At 33.1% G+C, this 20,537-nt stretch overlaps 2 protein-coding genes across 3 annotated transcripts in view; one reads left to right on the top strand and one right to left on the bottom strand.

The window, feature by feature from the left end:
• Positions 1-20,537, top strand: part of DOCK7 (dedicator of cytokinesis 7) — a 242,981-nt gene that overhangs the window by 89,696 nt on the left and 132,748 nt on the right. For both annotated transcript variants that reach the window (XM_066376450.1, XM_066376451.1), the window contains exons 15-16: positions 15,651-15,768; positions 19,089-19,159. In XM_066376450.1, coding sequence (XP_066232547.1) covers positions 15,651-15,768; positions 19,089-19,159 — 189 coding nt within the window. The remainder of the gene's footprint in view (positions 1-15,650; positions 15,769-19,088; positions 19,160-20,537) is intronic.
• ANGPTL3 (angiopoietin like 3) lies at positions 1,661-11,535 on the bottom strand. The gene is made up of 7 exons (XM_066372189.1): positions 10,951-11,535; positions 10,188-10,298; positions 7,440-7,554; positions 6,306-6,419; positions 5,782-5,877; positions 2,253-2,519; positions 1,661-1,891 (listed from the first exon to the last, which is right to left on the bottom strand). The coding sequence occupies exons 1-7, from the start codon at positions 11,443-11,445 to the stop codon at positions 1,707-1,709; spliced, it is 1,383 nt and encodes a 460-aa protein (XP_066228286.1). The 5' UTR covers positions 11,446-11,535; the 3' UTR covers positions 1,661-1,706.

Raw genomic sequence — 20,537 nt, 5'->3', positions numbered from 1 at the left:
AACACTAAGGTCGCTGGTTTGAAACCCCGGGCTTGCCTGGTCAAGGCACAAATGGGAGTTGATGCTTCCTGCTCCTTCCCCTTCTCTCTCTCTCTGTCTCTCCCCCCCCCCTTCCCTCTCTCTCTCCTCTCTGAAAAAAGTTGAATAAAGTCTTTTTAAAAAATTATTTAAAAAACAAAAACAAAACACTGGATTTAATTCAAATCTAGTAATCCTTGAGGATTTGGAATTTAAACGACTTAAAATTAGAAATAAAAATCACACTTCTCTTTGATGAATAAAATACAAGAATTTAAATTTCTATAATTTAGGGGGCTGAGTTTTTATTGAATTTGGAAACGTACATCCACGTGTCTCAGACTATTTAAACATTCAGTAACTTGAATGATTTTTAATTCTATTTGAAAATCTACACATAAGTATTAGACTCATGCTATGTCCAGGGAATCAATTATTGAACTTTAACTTGATGTTACAAATACATTCATTCTCATTATAGTCTGACAAGATCTCTTAAAATATTTTGTTTTCACAGTATTGTGTTAAAATATATAAAATGTATACAGTATAGATAAGTTAGAAAATATATGTTAAAGTAGAGTGGTACCTGGTATTAAAGTCAATATGACTTAGAGATCATGATCTACTGACTTTAAGACAGTGAACCTATTTCAATACAGTATTTCATCCTGTCTCATACATAAAGTATACTAAATATTTACTCCAAATTATTTTGTAGCAAAATGAAGCATCAGTTTTAAAATTTATATTATAGATTTTTCTCATGTTCTGTGGACTGAGTAAACTTTGATTTTGAAATTAAAATGTTACAGCATTTAAAAAAATGTTACAGCATTTAAAAAAATGTTACAGCATTTAAGAACTGTACAACTATCCTTTATACTTACTCAAGTTTAGAATTTTAGCAAGAAAACTAGTCTTTTTTAAGTGGGAAAGTTGTGAAATTAGCCCACGTGATGACTTTTAAATGAAAGTCTCTTTGTAAGTTTTTTATTTCAGAAAGTTATTAAAAAATATTACCCATTGTTTAAAAGCTAGATTGTACCATCTAAAATTGATTACCATATTACAAAGTAAATGAATAAATGATTGATGTCATAAAAACTTGATTGAGAAGGTAAATGGTGTTCTTTTTTTTTTTTTTTTTTTTTTTTTGTATTTTTCTGAAGCTGGAAATGGGGAGAGACAGTCAGACTCTCGCATGCGCCCGACGGGGATTCACCCGGCACGCCCACCAGGGGGGGATGCTCTGCCCCTCTGGGGTGTCGCTCTGTTGCAACCAGAGCCATTCTAGCGCCTAGGGCAGAGGCCAAGGAGCCATCCCCAGTGCCCGGGCCATCTTTGCTCCAATGGAGCCTCGGCTGTGGGAGGGGAAGAGAGAGACAAAGAGAAAGGAGAGGGGGAGGGGTGGAGAAGCAGTTGGGTGCTTCTCCTGTGTGCCCTGGCCGGGAGTTGAACCCGGGACCTCTGCATGCCAGGCTGACGCTCTACCACTGAGCCAACCGGCCAGGGCCTAAATGGTGTTCTTTTAGGTGATACGATATGTTTAATCTTAAATTGACGATAGTGTTAAAAATAATCCTTTTCTAAAGTCTTCCATTAGGGATTTAATACCAGATTATTAAACCACAGTAATTCGGGATGATTCTAATGTTTAATTTATTGTCTTTTAAATTTGCCTTAGTTCATTCAGAACTTTCTGAATCTGCTGGATGGATCAACATTTTGGTTGATTTGATCGAGTATAACTTTCCATTTTGAGACTTCCAACATATTCCTCTTCTCCTCTCTGGCTTAGATTTTGCTCTTGGCTTGTTATATTTACCATTTAGGTTGTTTTCCTCACATGCATCATGCCACCACCAGCCTCCTAAAGAAAACATATATGCAATTCAGTGAATACAAACTCATATGTAGTTAGTTATATTTTATTAGTATATCTTCATTTCTTATAAATATGACAGTGTATTATACATATATATCTTAATATAAAATGATCTATAAAAGTCTCATGTGCCCTACCAAAACTAAAATATCTGAGCAAGGTTAAAGGTAAATACCTAGTTGAATTAGAATAAAATTAATACTTATATTAAGATATTTTTATCTATACTGAAAATGTTTATTTGGCGTTCAGATTTTACAGAGTTGACATTGTAGATATTAGCGAACACTTTGGGAAGATAGTTTGAACATAGGGAAACAAAGTATTGATATTAGGAAAAGCATACCTGAGTAATTTTCTGGACAGTTGAAGTATCCTTTTGCTCTGTGATCCCAAGTAGAAAACACCAGATCTTTGTTTTCTGCAAATGCATTGGGGATATTGCCGGTAATCTCAACTAGGTGTAGTTTATAGTTGGTTTCATGATTTCCCAAGTTGAAAAAATATTCAATATAATGCTTGCTGTCTTTCCAGTCTTCTAGCTCAATTCGTAAAATGTAATTAGATTGCTTTATTATAGAGTATATCTTCTCTAGACCCAACCAAAATTCTCCTGAAAAGAAAAGTCATAAAAATCTGTAGATTGTTTTTAAATTTAATTTTATTGTAATTTATTGATATACATAGATTCTAGTGTCCCTCCGAATACCTTCCTCCTCCCCAGTGTTCCCCTTTGCCCTCCTCCCTGCAACACCTCCCCCCGGTTTTGCTTTTCTGTTCTCATCCCATCCTCTCATCCCCTTTCCCTCTGTCTTCTTTGCCTCTGGACCCTTTGATCCCGCCTCTGTCTCTATTCTGTTCCTCAGTTTGTATTGTTCATTGGATTCCTCAAATGAGTGAAGTCATATGGTATTTTTCTTTCCCTGCCTGGCTTAAGATCTGTGGATTGTTAACTGCAGATTAGGTACTGACATTCTTTTCTTTTGGTGACAGTTTTTTACTAGTTTAAGTAAATGAGTTGTTTTAGTCTCAAATTGCTTGGTTATTTTAGTCTCTTAAATATTTATTTTTAAAACAATCTTATTGAAGATAGTTACATAGTTACACATGTAAAAAATGTTAAAAATATTCATAGGCATGCCTAAGTCTGATTATCTTTTCTAAAATGGATATTATAAAACATATTTCATGGGTTAAACATATTAGGCTGTTATAGATATTTTTAGGTCTGGTCATTGGTAAAATATCTCATCTCTAGATCCTTGTATATCTTAACTTTACTATCAGCTATTTATTAATATCCATATACTATCAAGAGATTTGTTAAGAATTTCTAGAGACCTGGATTGAATAACAGTCATTTTAATCTTGGTTTTTGATATTTGCTTGATACATATTTTTCCTTGTAGAAAAATAAAAATAAAAATGGAAAAACATTTAAAATTAAAAAGCATAATTCTTAATAACTGTTCTCTATAATTTAAAATATTTTTGTTTGGAATTAAAAACAACATAAATACAAATATATCTTTTTTTTATTTTGTATTTTTCTGAAGCTGGAAACGGGGAGGCAGTCAGATAGACTCCCGCATGTGCCCGACCGGGATCCACCCGTTATGCCCACCAGGGGGCGTCGCTTTGTTGCAACCAGAGCCATTCTAGCACCTGAGGCAGAGGCCACAGAGTCATCCTCAGTGCCCGGGCCAACTTTGCTCCAGTGGAGCCTTGGCTGCGGGAGGGGAAGAGAGAGACAGAGAGGAAGAGAGGGGGAGGGGTGGAGAAGCAGATGGGCGCTTCTCCTGTATGCCCTGGCTGGGAATCGAACCTGGGACTCCTGCATGCCAGGCCTACGCAATAGATCCTTTTTTAATTATCACAAACTTTTATATTAAAGTATTTCAGAAAAAAAGTAAAAATTTTCTATTGATATTAAATTATTTAGAGACTTCATTTTAAGGACTGTAAGTACAAATAGTGTACTTTCTTTTTTTAAAAATGTGAGGCTGTGGCCGGTTGGCTCAGTGGTAGAGCATTGGCCTGGCATGTGAGTTTCACTGGTTTGATTTCCAGTCAGGGCACACAGGAGAAGTGACCATCTGCTTCTCCACCCCTCCCCCCCCCTTGTCTCTCTCTTTCTCCCTCCTCCTCTCATAGCCACAGCTCAATTGGTTCAAGCAAGTTGGCCCTGGGCACTGAGGATGGCTTCTTGGCCTCTGTCTCAGGTGCTAAAAATAACTCAGTTGCCAAGCAGTGGAGCAATGGCCCCACATGGGCAGAGCATCTGTCCCACAGGGGGCTTGCCGGGTGAATTCAGATCATCACCATGCAGGAGTTTGTCTCTCTGCCTCCCCTCCTCTAGCTTAAAAAACAACAACACCTCAAATATAATTTAATGAGAAGGCTGACAAAAACAGGCAAAACACTGAGATTACCATCAGCAGTGTTCAATCAGTTTTTGCTTATGACTAGAAAACAGGAAGCAAGGAAAAGTTGGCTTTTCACCACCAAGCATATAAATAACAACTACCATCAAATGGGGAAGAAATTGCATCTTTGGGAAGTAGGAATTTGGTACCAAAACTGATTTCCTATGTGCTTTTTTAAAATTAATCTAAATTTAAAGACATGAACAGAGCCACATATAGACACTCTCGTGCACAGACTTTTGAATGCATTATAAATGGCTTACCTTCTTATAGAAATAAATGAGTACTTTGAACTGAACTGTCAGCCTTTTATTTTGGGGTTCATTCACTCCTAAAAGAAAATTTGAAGCTACAAAATATTACTGAATGAATATACTGTTTAGATAGGGATTTTAACTAGTAGTTTGAATACAAAATTTTTTTTTAATGCTCAAATAGTATTGAGTGTTTAAAAATTCACTAAGACAATGAATGTCTTCCACTTTATAGTAAATGTGTGCTTCTGCATCTTTCATGGATTTTATAATGTTTTTTGGATTTTAAACCTCTGTAATTCATTTTTATTTTGCTTATTTTATTTGTTATCTTGTTTACTTTGTGATCAAAATATAGTAATTTGCATTGAGTTAACTAATTTATTTTAAATGCACACATCTTATAGTATGCACTTATAATATTTAAATAATTGAAATCTACATGGTTTATACTGTACATCTGACAGGTTCATCTCTTCCAACCTCCAAATAATTTTTAAATCTAAAATGTTAATAAGAAAATAGAGTAGTGATAAGGATGGTTTTCTTTGTTGCTCATTTATAACATTTACCATGTATGAGACTACCTAGCCCTTAATCAAAGTTGTTTTTGGCAATTATAATTATGATAATTAGAAGTCATCTTATTAAATTGTGGTACATATACTTAAGAACAGATATATAGTTGTGAATAGTATAATTCAAATAAAGACATAATAAGTGTAATTACCAACAACTGTTCAACTGTTTTAGTAAGTACTATGAAGGTTGGGACTGTTCCTCATTCACCTAATGCTCAGTCCATAATAGTTTTTCAATACTTTTTTAAAAACATAAAACAGAGAGAGAGAGAGAGAGAGAGAGACGAGAAGCATCAATTGGTTGTTGTGGCACTTTAGTTGTTCACTGATTGCTTTTTCCTATGTGCCTTGACTGAGGGGCTCCAGCCAAGCCAGTGATCTTGTCTCAAGCCAGAAACCATGTGGTCACGCCTGTGATTCCATGCTCAAGCCGGTGACCCCGTGCTCAAGCTGGTGAGCCCATGCTCGAGCCACTGACCTCAGAGTTTCAAACCTGGGTCCTCCGTGTCCCAGGTCAGTGCTCTGTCCACTGCGCCACTGTCTGGTCAGGCTCAATAAATATTTTTAACAAGTAAATGAATGAATGAATGAAGGAAGGAAGGAAGTCACCTTACCATCAAGCCTTCCAAAACCATATTTGTAGTTTTCCCAAGTTTCATTGAAGTTTTGTGATCCATCCATTCGGTGTTGAATTAATGTCCATGAACTACCTGAATATAATGAATGATAATGTGCGTTTTTAGTAGATTGATGCTGTCAGATATAACAAAATACTGTTATTTGGTTTGGTTTTAATTAGTGGCTTTGAAGGTAGTTATTAATATTGTTATGGAAGTAACATTTTATTATTTATTATGGGTCCCAAGAAGATTAGTAAAGAACAACTAATGAGTTTGTCTTAATAAACTTATTGACAATAGTCATTTCGGATTATTTTATAGAAAAAAGATGGAGAATATTGAATATATGCATGAGTAAACACATAAAAAGAACAAATATAAGTACTAGATCTATATAACTACTCACATTATATGTATTTCATTTTATATATATTCAGAATAAAGATAACAGGATCTGCTAATAGGTAATGAGTAACCTGAACTAACTATTGTCCATTTTCTTTGTAGGCTAGTTTTACCTGATTTAACATCACAGTAGACATTAAAAACTTGAGAGTTGCTGGGTCTAATGGAATAGATGCCACTTGTATGTTCACCTTTGTTATAAATGGTGGTACAGTCGGCAGGAATGTCTAGAATCAACAAAAAGTTATTTCATAAGATATAGTAATAAGAATGATATCTTTAGAGCTTGAGATTTTACTTGACATTTTATGGAATTATAGTGAGTGTAGCTTTGAACCTTTATTAGTAATATATTACTGAAATTAATGTATTACTGAAAAAGTACTTTATGTTAAAGCATTTTTATTAGATGGCATGTTATGCAAAGAGTATCAAAATAACTATTACCAAACTGATTTCTTCAGAAGGAAAGTGACAAAATGTGAATTTTAAGCATTTTTTTGCTAGATGTAAGAAGATAATAAAAAAAATACCACACATGAGACATTAATGTATGGCTTGTAAAAGGTGTCACAGATATGTACAGAAAAGTGAACATACGTGGAGGAAACTAATAGAAACATTTTTTTCTGTATGAATTATATTAAAAATAAATGTGTTTTGAAAGTATATCATTTTGTTTTGTTGGAAATTGAGACTCTGTTCCTCCATCATTTTGTTTTTCTTATGAAAATTTTCAAGCAAATGAAAAGTAGAAACATTGAAGAAAAGACCTTACCCTTTTTGTTCATATTCAGCAATTATTATCATGTTGTCATATTTGCTTTATGAACACATGTATACACAAGTACATATTTTGCTGTGCTATTTGAAAGTGATTTGCAAACATATGACCGTTAACCCCTTAGACATTTCAGGTTGCATTACTTAAACATGAGATTATACTCTTACAGGACTATAATACCAGTACTACATCTAAGATAATTAATAATAATTCCATATTATCTAATATCAAGTCTGTATTCATATTCATATATCCCTGATTATCTTAAGAATGCTCTTTACAGGATTAAGAAAGAAACCCATCAGGATCCATTTTAGGTTGGCATTGTATTTGGTGGCTTTGTCTCTTTACTCTCTTTTAGTCTAGAGAAGGCCCTAAGAGTAGGGATTTTTTGATGGAAATGTTAAAGATAGAAGAAGAATTTTGAAATAGCTTCAAGAAGGAACAAACCAAATTATCTTACCATCATGTTGTACATTTTTTGTTTCATTTAAATGAAAAGAGGGAGTAGTTCTGGGTGCTCTTGGTTTTGAAGAAAGAGAATTTTCTGTGGATTCTTGAATGCCAGTTCTTCGTAACTGATAAAAGAATATAAACCTACTTTTAAAAGTAGTACTGAATATACAATTAGGGGAATTTGGGTGAGGATATTAATAGTAAAGTTTGTATGCATATTTTAGTTTATCATGTGTTAGTTGCTTTTGATTTTTAAGAAGGTTAAACAATGCTATACAAATTTTACAGATGATCTGTTCTCAAAATATTTCATTAGGCATGTTACTTGATGAGTTAAAAAAAAATAGAGAAAGGGAGCTCTGGCCAGTGGCACAGTGGATAGAGCATCATCCTGGAGTGCTGAGGTCACTGGTTTGAGCCCAGGGTCATTGATCCTGGGGTCACCAGCTGAATCAGAGGGTGCCAGTTCCAGCCTTAGGTCAGGGCACATATGAGAAGCAATCAATGACACACCTAAGTGGCACACCTAAATGGAAATGAGTTGAAACTTCTCTCACTCCCTTTCCCCTTAAAAAAAAAAATAGAGAAAGGGAGAGCAAGAAGATTATAAAGACCAAAGCAGAGACTGCGTAAATATTTTAATGTTCTATCTATTAATATAAATAGAAGGTATATATATATACCCATACATATACTATAGATACATACTATACATATAGTATTCAGTAGCAAGGCAGATTTTAAATTTAAGTATTCTCAGTGGTAAGTCTTACTGTTTTTCAGGCCTATCATAAAGACATAGCACATAATTTGAACAAGGTTGCTTTCTTGATCATTTTTGATGTGTAAACATATCTGTAAAGGTAACACTTTGGCAGATTTATTTACTTTCATTATTTTCAATATTTCATTGTTAGTTTAGCAATAACAGTTTATTTTTATTGAAGTGTGCTAGGTTTGTGATCTATTGGCTGATAGCTTTTCTTTTTGATTGAGAAAAGTATATAGTATGTATATACTATAATTATCCTGTGTTATTAGTATTATTTTTTCCATGCCAGCATAAAGGACATTTCCTAGGACCTAATTCATAAGGATCTGTTGTAAAGTTCACTTATTGGGTATCAGTCTTTTCTACTAAGTAACTATGTGATTTTAGGGTCACTTACTTTTTATTGTTTTGGTTTCTTCATTTAAACTTGATGAAATTGGATCAGATGATCTAAGGCTTCTGTCAACTCAGAAACTCATTGTTTGAATTCTTCATACATTTTATTATTATATGTATATTTTATAATAATGAAATTTTATTTGTTATTTATGAGAAGGTTTATTTAATCTTAATAAAATATATAGGAAAAAATTTAGAAAAATAACATATATTAAGAATGAAATTATAGAAATCAAAACTACTTGGCCAAAAACATTTTGGACAATTAGCAAAAATAACCTACTAAATTATGATTCATAAATTAGCAAGAATAACCTACTAAAATTATGAGTCACAAAATTACTGAAACACAATGATGTGTTTGTTTACTGGAAATTGGTAATATTTGTTTATAATTCTTGGCAATTATTTTTTTAACCAGTCTCTTCAAGTCTATGTTCTTTTTTGGAGCCTCCTTGAATGACTAATAGTATTACAAAGATTTTAAACTGTGGTACTACATATTGGAATGCTTAGATTCTGACAGCTTTATTCCAAACAGGTATCTCCCTAACCTAGCCAGTTGTTTGCACTGTAGATTTAATTTTATTGTGGTGAATTAAACTTAATTACCAGATACAGTTTCTGATAATAACAACAGCAAGTTTTTATTGACTTCTTTTTGTGCTGAGAATGACATTACCTTTATTATTTTATTAATTCAATATATATTTATTAAGTACCTGCTAAGCATCAGTCAGTGTGCTATATTCTGGGGCAACAACAATTTAAAAAATGGAAGAAAATCGTTGTATTCATGGAGCTTACATACTAGAGCAGGGACAGACAGAATAAATAACTAAAATATAAATTATCTTATATAGAAGTAAGTACTAAGGAAAAAAGGAGTAATGAAGGAGGTAGCAGTTTTCAAGGATGGGAATAGGGGATTTTAATTTTTAAATGACTTCAGAAGACTTCATTGAGAATTCTATGTTTGAGAAAGACCGAATGGAAATAAGAGTAGGCCATGCAGAGCCAGGGAGACGAGCATTCCAGACAGGCAACAGCAAGGCAGAAGCCCTGAGATGGCAGCATGTTTGATGTTTTTCAGTAACACTGAGGTGGCTAAAGTAGAAGTGAAGTCAGTGAGATAATAAACGGTCAGCTGGAGTCTCACAGGCCATCTGAGTGAGATGGGAAGCAAGCCACTGAAGGTTTTGATCAAAGAGAGACGTGATCTAATTTAAATGTTAATAATCACTTTGGCTGCTTTATTGGGTATACTTTACATGAATTCTTTTTTCTCACAACAATCCTGTAAGTTGGATTCTTATTATGATCTTCATAGAGTAAGTGAGAAAAGTGAGAGACAGAGGGATTAAGTAATTTATTCAAGGTCACACAAAGTTTTAGGGTCAAGATTCAAGCCCTGGTAAGTTTATTAGCTTCAGAGGCTGCAAGCATATCATAATATGCTGATGTGAACCTTTTACTCACTCTTCAGCTATAAGTATTTAAAATAATTCTAGGGTTCAGTGTTTTTATAAACCTAAACTTTATGTAAAAGATTGGATATACCAATCTTTTAAAATATCGACTTACCTGATTTTCTATTTCTTTTATTTGACTATGCTGTTGGTTTAATTGTCTATATTGTTCTTCCACGGTCTGAAGAAGGTCTTTGATGCTGTTATCTTGCTGTTCTACAAAAGTCTGGACATAGGTTGTAGGTTGATTAGAAGTTTCTTTCATACTTCATTTTTGTTAAATTAGACTTTTTAATCTCCTATAACATCACAATCTAATTTTTTAAAGTTAATTGTAGATTAGAAAAATGAATATTGGTATTTTTCTCTTGTTTGCTTCTTTCAAATAGTACATGATTTTGTTTTTATGTTTTACTTAATATGTACCACTTCTAAAATCTGATTTCCTGAACTTAAACTACTTCAATTAAATAAAAAATAACAAAACAACAGTATTTTAATAGGATTAATTTTTACCATGTACTGTATTACATTTATTTATTTTAAACATGGAATAGCTTCAAATTATATTCCTTTAATATTTTACCTGCCTTGTATAATTTGCAATACTGTGTCTATATTTTATTATTTAATGAGAGTTATGATTTTCATCTGAAATGGAAAGTTTTGTTGTTTTCATATACTATAATGTTAGGGAAACAAAAACTAACTTCAAATTATAATGGAAAATTTTATTACCTGGAGGTTGTTTTTTTAAATAAAACAAAACAAAACTATTTCAACTAGGTAATCAAGTATTTAAAATAGCATGTCTTAAATATATTTTTAAAAGATCCACATTAAAACATAATCATAAGCACCTTATAATTTCTACTTACTTTAAGTGAAGTTACTTCTGGGTGTTCTTGAATTTCAGGTTGGTTTTTAATTAAATTGGTTAATTGCTCCTCCAAATGTCTCACTTTTTGTTGAAGTAGCATTTTTTCTTTTAGGACATTTTCAAGTTTTGAGTTGAGTTCAAGTGACATATTCTTCACTTCTTCATTTTTGACTTGCAGTTTAGATGTAGTTTTCCTAAGTTTCTTTTCTTCTTCTTTGATTTCATTAGTTTGCAGAGATAGATCATAAAAAGACTGATCAAATATATTGAGTTTTTCAAATATATCATTAATTTGGCCCTTAGTCTTATGGACAAAGTCTTTAAGACCATGTCCTAACTGAAGAAGGCCATTGGCTAAAATTTTTACATCATCTAACATAGCAAATCTTGATTTTCGCTGTGGAGATATGGAATCAACTGGTGAATAGTCTTGGTCAATTCTGGAAGATATAACTAGAGGAGCAATAAAAAGAAAGAGCTTAAACATGTACATTTTTATCTTAATTATTTAATTTCAAGCAATTTGGGGCTAATTTTCTCCTGCAAGCAGAACTAGATTTCTAATCTCTCTATATACCACTATTTGCCACATAAACGGTAAGGTTGGTAGGTGAATATAGTTAATCATTAAACTGTGTAAACTTGTACGAATGTAACCTTCCACACTGAGTTACATCAATGTTAAGTGAAATCAAAGAACGGAGCAACTAACTTCATAGGTCATTCTAAATTGTACTGTATTTAAATTTGCTATAATATTTTAAATTGCATTTTCAGTGTTATGAGATCTACCTGTTTTTTAAAGCTCATTTTAATTTGTCGTGTTAAAAATTTACACCAAACTCTTTTGAGTGGTAAATACATCATTAAAGTTGAGAAAAATTAATGAATTAAGTATGAATTTTCTAAATTGTATTTGTTTTTATGGAAATTGTGACCTGTCCCCCAAAATAAATCCTTTCTTTTGAAACCTTCGTCTACTTCTTTGGGTGGTATATATCAGTTCTCAGTGCTGTACTCACATGGTACTTGTATAAGCTAACATACTTATATATACATTGTTATTCATCACTGTAATTATTTGTTAGTGTATATTTTTGTTTCAAAAGATCTGTCTTAACCATATTTGTATAATATCACAGAGGCCCATATATTAAATAGCATTTCACTCCTTTTGTCCATTATATTTTATGTTTTTTATGTTCTATTTTCTTTTCTATGTACCCACTGAAAGAGCAATAGATTGTGCTCTTTTGAGGGCTAACCAGAATTAAATACTTCCAGTGTCAGAAATGATTTTCCCATTATAAAGTTTTATGATATTTGAGCTTGGTAACAATTTTGATAATATAATTTTAACAAAACCAAAATAATTGGTAGTATGTTTAACAATTAATGTTCCACTGTGCTTCTTCTAACTTAGTATTAAAAGGAAAAATACTTAATACTTTGGTTAAATTATAAGTGATTATCCTTTTTAAGTGTTCATATTAAGGACTTTCTGAGAAAATAAATCATCCCTTTAAAAAATTCCTTAGCTTGACAAATTAGTATAGTCAAATTGTTAGGAGTATGGGTTCTGGAAGCAGACTGTGTAACCTCATTTCATGTAAAATCAGCCCTACCTAAGAGAAATTTTGCATAAAGTTAATAGCTTTTTTTTCAAAGGGAAAAGCTTTAATATAATGAATTTCACTTTAAATTGTAATTGTCAACTTACACTTAACAAAATGAACCATGTCTAAATTTCTACTCTTAGAAATGCCTCCTCCTGGTATAAAATAGAGATCCTTTCTTTCGGTGATTGAGAATTAAGGGCTTTTAGATATATAATATTATAGAAGAGGTATATCCATAGTGATTGAGTATGATTATGGAGAGAGATTGGCTGAATTGGAATGCTCTGCTTTTCTTCAGGTGTGTGACTCTTGGTCAGATTACTTAGCTTTTCTGTATCTGTTTTCTTGTCTGTCAAGTGAAATTAATGTCTACTTTAATGGGTTGTATGAAGATTAAAAATTAATATTTTTAAAACACTTAGAACACTACCTAGTGCTTAGTAAACATTACATGGTATTATATATTAGCTATTTGGGGAGTAATTAGAAACAATCAATACATTTATGTGTACATATTGCAATATTTTATTGATAAAAATTACCTAATCTTATGGTAAGATGACATAAGTTGGAAAATTTTGCTAGAATCTAGGCTTTTGAAGTTTTATTCTCTTGGACCTTAACAAGGAATTAGGTCTTTTTTTTTCTTTTACTTTGAGGTGGGGAGGTAGAGAGACATACTCCCACATGCACCTCAACTGGGATCTACCCGGCAAGCCTTCTACAGGGCAATACTCTGCCTATCTGGGGCCACTGCTCTGTTGCTCAGCAACCAAGCTATTTCAGCACCTGAGGTGAGACTATGGAGCCATCCTCAGTGCCTGGGGCCAACTTGCTTGATTTGAGTCATGGATTCAAGTCATAGCTGCAGGAGAGGAATAAAAAGAGGAGAGAGAGAGAAAGGGGAGGGGTGGAGAATCAGATGGTCGCTTCTCCTGTGTGCCCTGATAGGTAATTGAACCTAGAACTTTCCCACACTGGGCCAACACTCTACTGCTGAGCCAACTTGCCAGGGCTGAAATTAATGTCTTTTTGTTTAGTCTTTATAGATGCTTTTTCTAAGTATCCAACATAGAATCATGTAAATATTTCTGTTGTTAATAGAAGTGAGGAATCTAAGTAAATAAAAATATACAAATACTTCTAATAAAGAAGAAAAACAAAAAAAACGTGCTTACCGTTACTAGTAATACATGTTATGGAATTATTATTGATATATAAAAGCATATGCTGAACTAGTGAAGAAATTTTAATTTTCTCCCTCTCTTTTTAAAGGGAAAACTTAGCATTGTTATTATTTGTCATGAAGGGCATATTTCGAAACTTGTCTTAACTAAACTGTCTACTTTTCTGCCTTAAAACTATTGACACTGCTATTTTATCTACTTTCTAGTTGAGGAATTGAGATGGGCCAACTTCTCATCTCTGTTTACTAGAAAAATCTATTTCTGTTTTTAATTTATATCCCTTACAGCACTTTAGTACAATGCCTTACTTATTGGAAAAACAATAAATATTTATTGAAATAAGAAAATGATAGTCATAACATGAGAGTTTTCCAAGCATATATTTTACATATGGTAGATGTTAACTCCTCTTTGATATAGGCGGTTCTTTTTAGAGAAAGGAATTTGAAAAGTAGCCCCTTCAAGTACATGATAGTAATTGGAAATTAATACCAAAGAGAGACTCTGTAGAGAAATTTTCTTCCATTTGAGTGATTATACTAGAATGTTAACATTTTTTGTGCAATTTAAACAATTTCTCACTTGAAACAATAAATAGATTGGAGGCAAAGTCACATATTCTTGGTTTATAATATATTGTCTCTGGGTAGAATTATTTAGATAATTTTTTAATAATAGTTTGATTGAAATGTTATTGAGTATAATTAAATGAAGAGTGTCAATGTAGGAAATATAATGAAAGTAGCAGTTTTATAAGTGGTTTATATTTATCTTTCAGGGTCTCCTGACTGAGTGCACATTGTTAAAGGCAGAATCTAATCTTTCTTTGAACTCATGCTTATTTAAATACAGCCCTGATCAAATATAACTAGTAATGTAAAAATTAAAAAATTTTATGCCAAAGAAAATAAGAAACTAAGCGAAATTAGACCCTAATATAAGGATTTCTAGTTTCTAAGAACTAATATACAAAATTTTTAGCGACATAGAAATTTAGGACATTTGGCAGTCTTGTTTGAATTCCAAGCAAAGCAAAGTCCCTTATCCTCCCCCAGATTGTGCAATCTTTTGTACATACGACTTCCAAAGAAAACAAAAGGCATTTTGGATCTTTTGACTATAGTATTCATTTAATTTCTCTCTTTTTAACTGTGATCATTTGTTTTGAATTAATGTATTTGGTAGAAAGATTCTGAAAGTAAATGAGAAAAACATTTATAAATAGAAATGTTTATATTAACTAAAGAACAATGCCAGAGCAATTCATTAGCTCCCATTTCCTATCTATTTTTTTGGAGAATTATTTCTCCTCTGCATTGGCAGCAGGGACTATTAAAGGTGTGTAAGATGCAAGATCATAAACTGGACCTGAAGTCAATGGAGAGTAATATGTGATTGTCTCATAGTAGCTATCTAAAACTGTTTGTTATACTTAAACATATTGCTGTACATGTTTTTGAACAATATGTGGAATGTTATACCTCTTTAATCCTTGATCACATTTATACAAAAACTGCATTTATAAATGTCATCATAAGATAATATTAGAATTGTCTTTTAATTTTTTAATGTTTCAGTGCATACTCACTTATTTCCCAAAACCCTCTTGCAGAGGAAATATCATGTGATTTCAGCTCTACCCCTTATTTGGTTATATGTGAAAATTACTTAATTTTTCTGGATCTTATTATTCTGAAAAGTTGGGATATATTTGATTGCTGTCTGTTTGAATGATTGCTCTAAGGATCAGATAAAATATTGTATTTGAAAATGATTAGCGTAGTGGCTAGCAAATATTAATAATTCAGTATTTGTTCATCTTTCTCTTTTGTGACATGTAGTGATAGTGTTTAGATATGTATTCACTACTGTGTGTACTATTGCCTTCACAGAAATCTTCTCTACATATACCCTCAGAGTCTCAATTTTGCCAATCGTCAAGGTTCGGCCAGAAATATAACAGTGAAAGTCCAGTTTATGTATGGGGAGGATCCGAGCAATGCCATGCCGGTAAGAAATGTTCTTTACTTTTCTGTTCTTCACTTATAGTTTAAATAGATATTCTATGGGTATCAGTTGGTTGGTAGCTCTAAACTAGAAATCAATGTGATCTTGTAAACAGATTTCTAATTGCATTATGTCCTGTACAGATAGTAATAAATTTACTTGAAGTCCTATTTATTGAGGATCTGGTATATGCAAGGCACTCCCAAAGATACAAAGATGAATAAGACTTGTAATATAGAGGATAGAAGACAAATACATAAATTTCTAAAATAGTGACTTTGAAAAGAGTCAGTCAAAATTACCTAGGGCAGTAGTTTTCAACCTTTTTACTCTTGGGAACTAGTGCAAATAGAATTATTTCAGGGACCGCTAAGGCAGAAATCACCCTGAGCATAAGCAAATTTGATTAAGATCATTGGGTCTGTAATCTTCATACAACATCAGGGTGGTTAATTCTTTTGAAGACCTACATGAAATTGCTGGCAGTGGTTGAAAAACACTGATCTAGAGAACTCTAACAAAACACAGATGCCTTCCCTTCATCTGGGAGTCTGTGATTCTGATTTCCTTCTTTAGAATAAAAGGCCAGGCAAGAGTCAGAACAGGCTGTGGTATACGTAGTTTGAAAATGTTCTCCGGTTGATTCTACATCTGTTTCTTCTCATCTTTGTTGAGAAACTGGCAATAGCTCTTAACTTTGGCTGCATAACACACTCACCTATAGAGCTTTAAACACTACCAGTGCCCAGACTGAATCTCATTCCAATTAAATTATAATCCCTGAGTATGGGAACCAGGCAGGTATCAGTATTTAAAAATCTCCCCTAGGGGGTACATTTTGCAGCCAGTATTGAGAACCAAGTATGTACTAATTGTAGAAGGTTGTTATAGGGATTCAAAGGCATAGGTTTTCATTGGTAGGAGAGAATGCCTGAAAGGTGGTGAAAATGTTAATGGCAGCAGGTCTAAATGGTGGGGGGAGGAAAGCAATTCAAGTTGGAGAATGTCCTGCAACAGAGGCACAAGGGTGAGTGGTCAGTGAACCAGAGCACTGGGAGGTAAGTCAGAAACTACGAAGATAAGTCCGGTTGAGGCCAGACTGGGGGATTCTTGACTGCCCAAATTATGCCAGTATTTGTGGGACACTAACGAATGCGAGTTCCATGGTAGTTGATTTTTGGCTCAACCTGAAGTTAGTAACATATAGGAGCACAGCTGTCACTGTAGTTGTTCAACTTCTGACAGTCCTAGTGGAATGCAGATGAGCTAAAAATAGGTACATTGTTAACAGTTTTATTTTAGCTTTCTGTGATAGTCATTTGGATCAAGTTCTGATTTTCTATGAACTAGGAAAGCTGTGTCTTTTCTTCTTCCCTATTGCCCCAATTTCATCAGCGTTTTTAGACCTTGACAGAACAAGCACAGATTATTCATCTTTGTATTCTATGGCAGCTATTTCAGAGTCTTACATATAATACATGTTGAATAAATATTTGTAGAATAAACATAGAATTTATTTTTGTGGTTTGAATTAGCACTTTGTGCTCTTTACTAGCTCTTTATTTTTGCTGAAGGGATAAATGTACTCTCATAGTTGAACAGATACTGGATTGTGAAAACAGATCTTTTGTTTTCTTTTATGTGAATTGCCATATGAATTTGTTTATGACAAATGTAATATATGTACAATAATCTGTTTTATTGTTTGCCTAACAAAACTCCTTGTCTTAGCATCTACCTGGCCTCCTCTACAGAGCCCTAGCTGCATCCAGCCACATTGACAGTTAGACCACTCCCTCTTTTGGTGCTGCCATAGCATCTTCTCCCTTCTTTTATGGGCCTTATCGCTTTATGATTATATGTTTATTTCTTCATCGTGTCCACTAGAGTGTGAGCTCCTTGAGGGCAGGGACCATGTCTTACTCATATTTATATCTTGATGCCTATTGTAGTGCTTGGCACATAATTGATGCTCAGTTCATATTGATGAATGATGTCAAATGGTCAAAAAAGGAACACTTTCCACTGTGTATCATTCATTTTGTGGAAATGAGTTACTTTGTGAAAAATGATAGCTTCTCAGAGGGAAAAGGCACTGTATTCCTTTGTGTATTATTACCCATGTAAAATATAATGCTTTTATGTTTATGTGAGTGGCTAGTTTGAAGGAGTATATAAACAGACACATTTTGTTTATTTTTTTAAAAAAGGACAAAGATAATTGTTTTTAGCATATAATGTCAATATGATAAAACCATAAACTCTAAATCTGACACTGGAACATTTTATAAAAACAGTATTCTTAGCAAATTGATGAAATTAGAGTTATCTAGGAGAGTCGTAATTCTTATACTTTACATACTCTTAAAATAAAAGAACCTGCTTGAAATACTGCAAAAGGAGACAAAATACCTGTTAATATGTTCTTTTTATTTTGAAATGGTGCCAGTTAATCCCTTTGTGTAAGGAAAATACTGGAGGATTTATCAGTTGTATTGATGGAAGTGTGATGACATGTCTACATTCCTATTCATGCCTTTGTAGAGATGGCTGGCCAGATGTAAGAGTTAATCTATGGCTAGATAATATTGCAAGCCTGCCTCACGAGAATCATAGCTATGACCGTGATGTCATTAAGCCATTGTTCTAATCAGCTGCCCTAATTAACTACTGCTTGCTGTTAGAATTCAAGAGGCAGATATATAAGACTTATTTTACTGCTAACCCTTCTCCAAAAGTAGTAATGCATTTTTTTTAATGTGGTGGATTTTTTTTTTAATCATGTATAAGAATGTAAAATGGAGCTTCCCCTCCATTGTAGAGTAGCTTGCATGGAGTACTGGAAGCAAAAGATACCTAAAACAGGATTTTAAAATATCATTTATAAATAATGGCTTCAGAATGGCTGCTGTGTTAGTGGAGAAGCCCCCAATTTGTATAGTAGATAGTTGTCACCATTCTAGGACCATATTTCTTATATAAATTCCAAATGATGTGCTACATCCAGATTTTAAAATGTATTCTTCACCTTCTTAAAAAAAAAAAAAAGAAATGTACTTTTTTGCCTAATAAATATAAATATAATGAATAGAAAATTTTTGAATGTTTGAATGTCAGATCATATGGGTCTATAACTGAAAAGAAATTTATAATTAAGCAATTGAATTTATTAATGAATGTCAGTCAGTAGGCACATTGTTCTTCACTGGGCTGATTTTGCCCATTGTTCTCAAATAGTTATTAAACCAGACAAATTCTTACATAGATATGAAACATCCAGCATTTATTACAACAAAGTTTCAACATGCTGTTATTTGTTACAGGTAATCTTTGGTAAATCTAGCTGTTCAGAATTTTCAAAGGAAGCCTATACAGCCGTAGTATATCATAACAGGTACCGAATTCAAATATTTCTTTCAAAGTTACTCACTTCTCAGTGGCATTGTGAGCACTCACGTTAGTGTGTTTACCAAATGCTTTGCTGCACTGAAGGTGCAAACTCAAGACAGCTGACATCAAAGTTATAATTTTCAACATGTAGGTCTACATTTTCCAAAGACATCTCAAATATAAGACTTTATACACAAAACATCTTTTCTATCAAATTCTCTGATCCTTTCATTTTTATTATATTACTATTGATTATCTTTGTGGCTACTGGTCCTTTGGTCTTTACCTATTATATTCTCCTAACACTTTGTAGCTTTACTTAACTCTGCTGAGCTTGAACTCATTAGTCAGTTAAATTGATGGTATTTTTAAATCAGAGGATTCTTTTAGTCTTGTCATTTTTCTTCTTTGAGAAATTGTTAACTTTGGATTATCTTTAATTTCTGCTTCTAGTCTTTCTTTTTTGACTGAACACTGTTGGATAAAAAGCACAAAATTGTACCAGTCAGGACTATCACAGATTATTTTCTCATGATGGGGCAATAGCAATTAATTTGATCTTCTTTCAGCCCCACAGATTACTCTTTGGCAATCTTTTTGTCATCACTTTTTACACTCTCTCTCATTGTGCAATAGTTATTTTGTTTTTCTCCCCCTTCTTCTAGCTCCTACTTCTTTTCTGTTTGGTTTACTCCTAGCTTTCCTACTTTACTGAGTCCATCCCACTTGAGATTCATCAACATTTCTGCTCTTTACCTCAGATTGTCTTTGCACTGACCTGCCTTTTCTTCTGTTCCAAAGGCAGTAATGGCCCACACCCTGCTCTGTGTGAATTTTTTTACTTCTGTCCTCAATCTTATCCAGCTTCTTCCAGAATATGCCTTCATCAGTTATTTCTTCTTTTGCATCATCAGTCTCCTGTTTCATTAGCTCCATCTCTCATTGTCAAAAAGAAGCTTAAGTTTCTTATTCTTAAAAAACAAAGTAAAATTCTTTCTGCAGTGCTGATGTGGTTTTTCCTTTCCCTCCTTAAAACTTTCTTATTTCTCATCTTTATTTATGGTCCTCTCTCAGTTTTCTTCTATATCTTTGAATACATTTTTCTTCTATATTAATTATTTTAATTATTTCTTTTAAGAGTTGACATTCCACACAAACCACTAAGGTTTTGTGCTTAACCCTTTTCTTTCTATAAAATTCTCTCTCTAAATAATTTTATATGTATTTTTCAGAGCTACATTCAATAAAAATGCCCCTGCTTTTACCTTTAGTTCACAACTTTTATTTTCAGTTATAACCTTCTGTCTGAGGTACAGACATGTATTTTCAGTGCCTGTTGGGCATGTTCATTTGGGATCTCTGCTGCCTTCTCAGTTTCTAGG

Source organism: Saccopteryx leptura, chromosome 3 (assembly GCF_036850995.1).
Source record: "Saccopteryx leptura isolate mSacLep1 chromosome 3, mSacLep1_pri_phased_curated, whole genome shotgun sequence".
NCBI lineage: Eukaryota > Metazoa > Chordata > Mammalia > Chiroptera > Emballonuridae > Saccopteryx > Saccopteryx leptura.
This window is presented reverse-complemented; position numbering and strand designations above follow the sequence as displayed.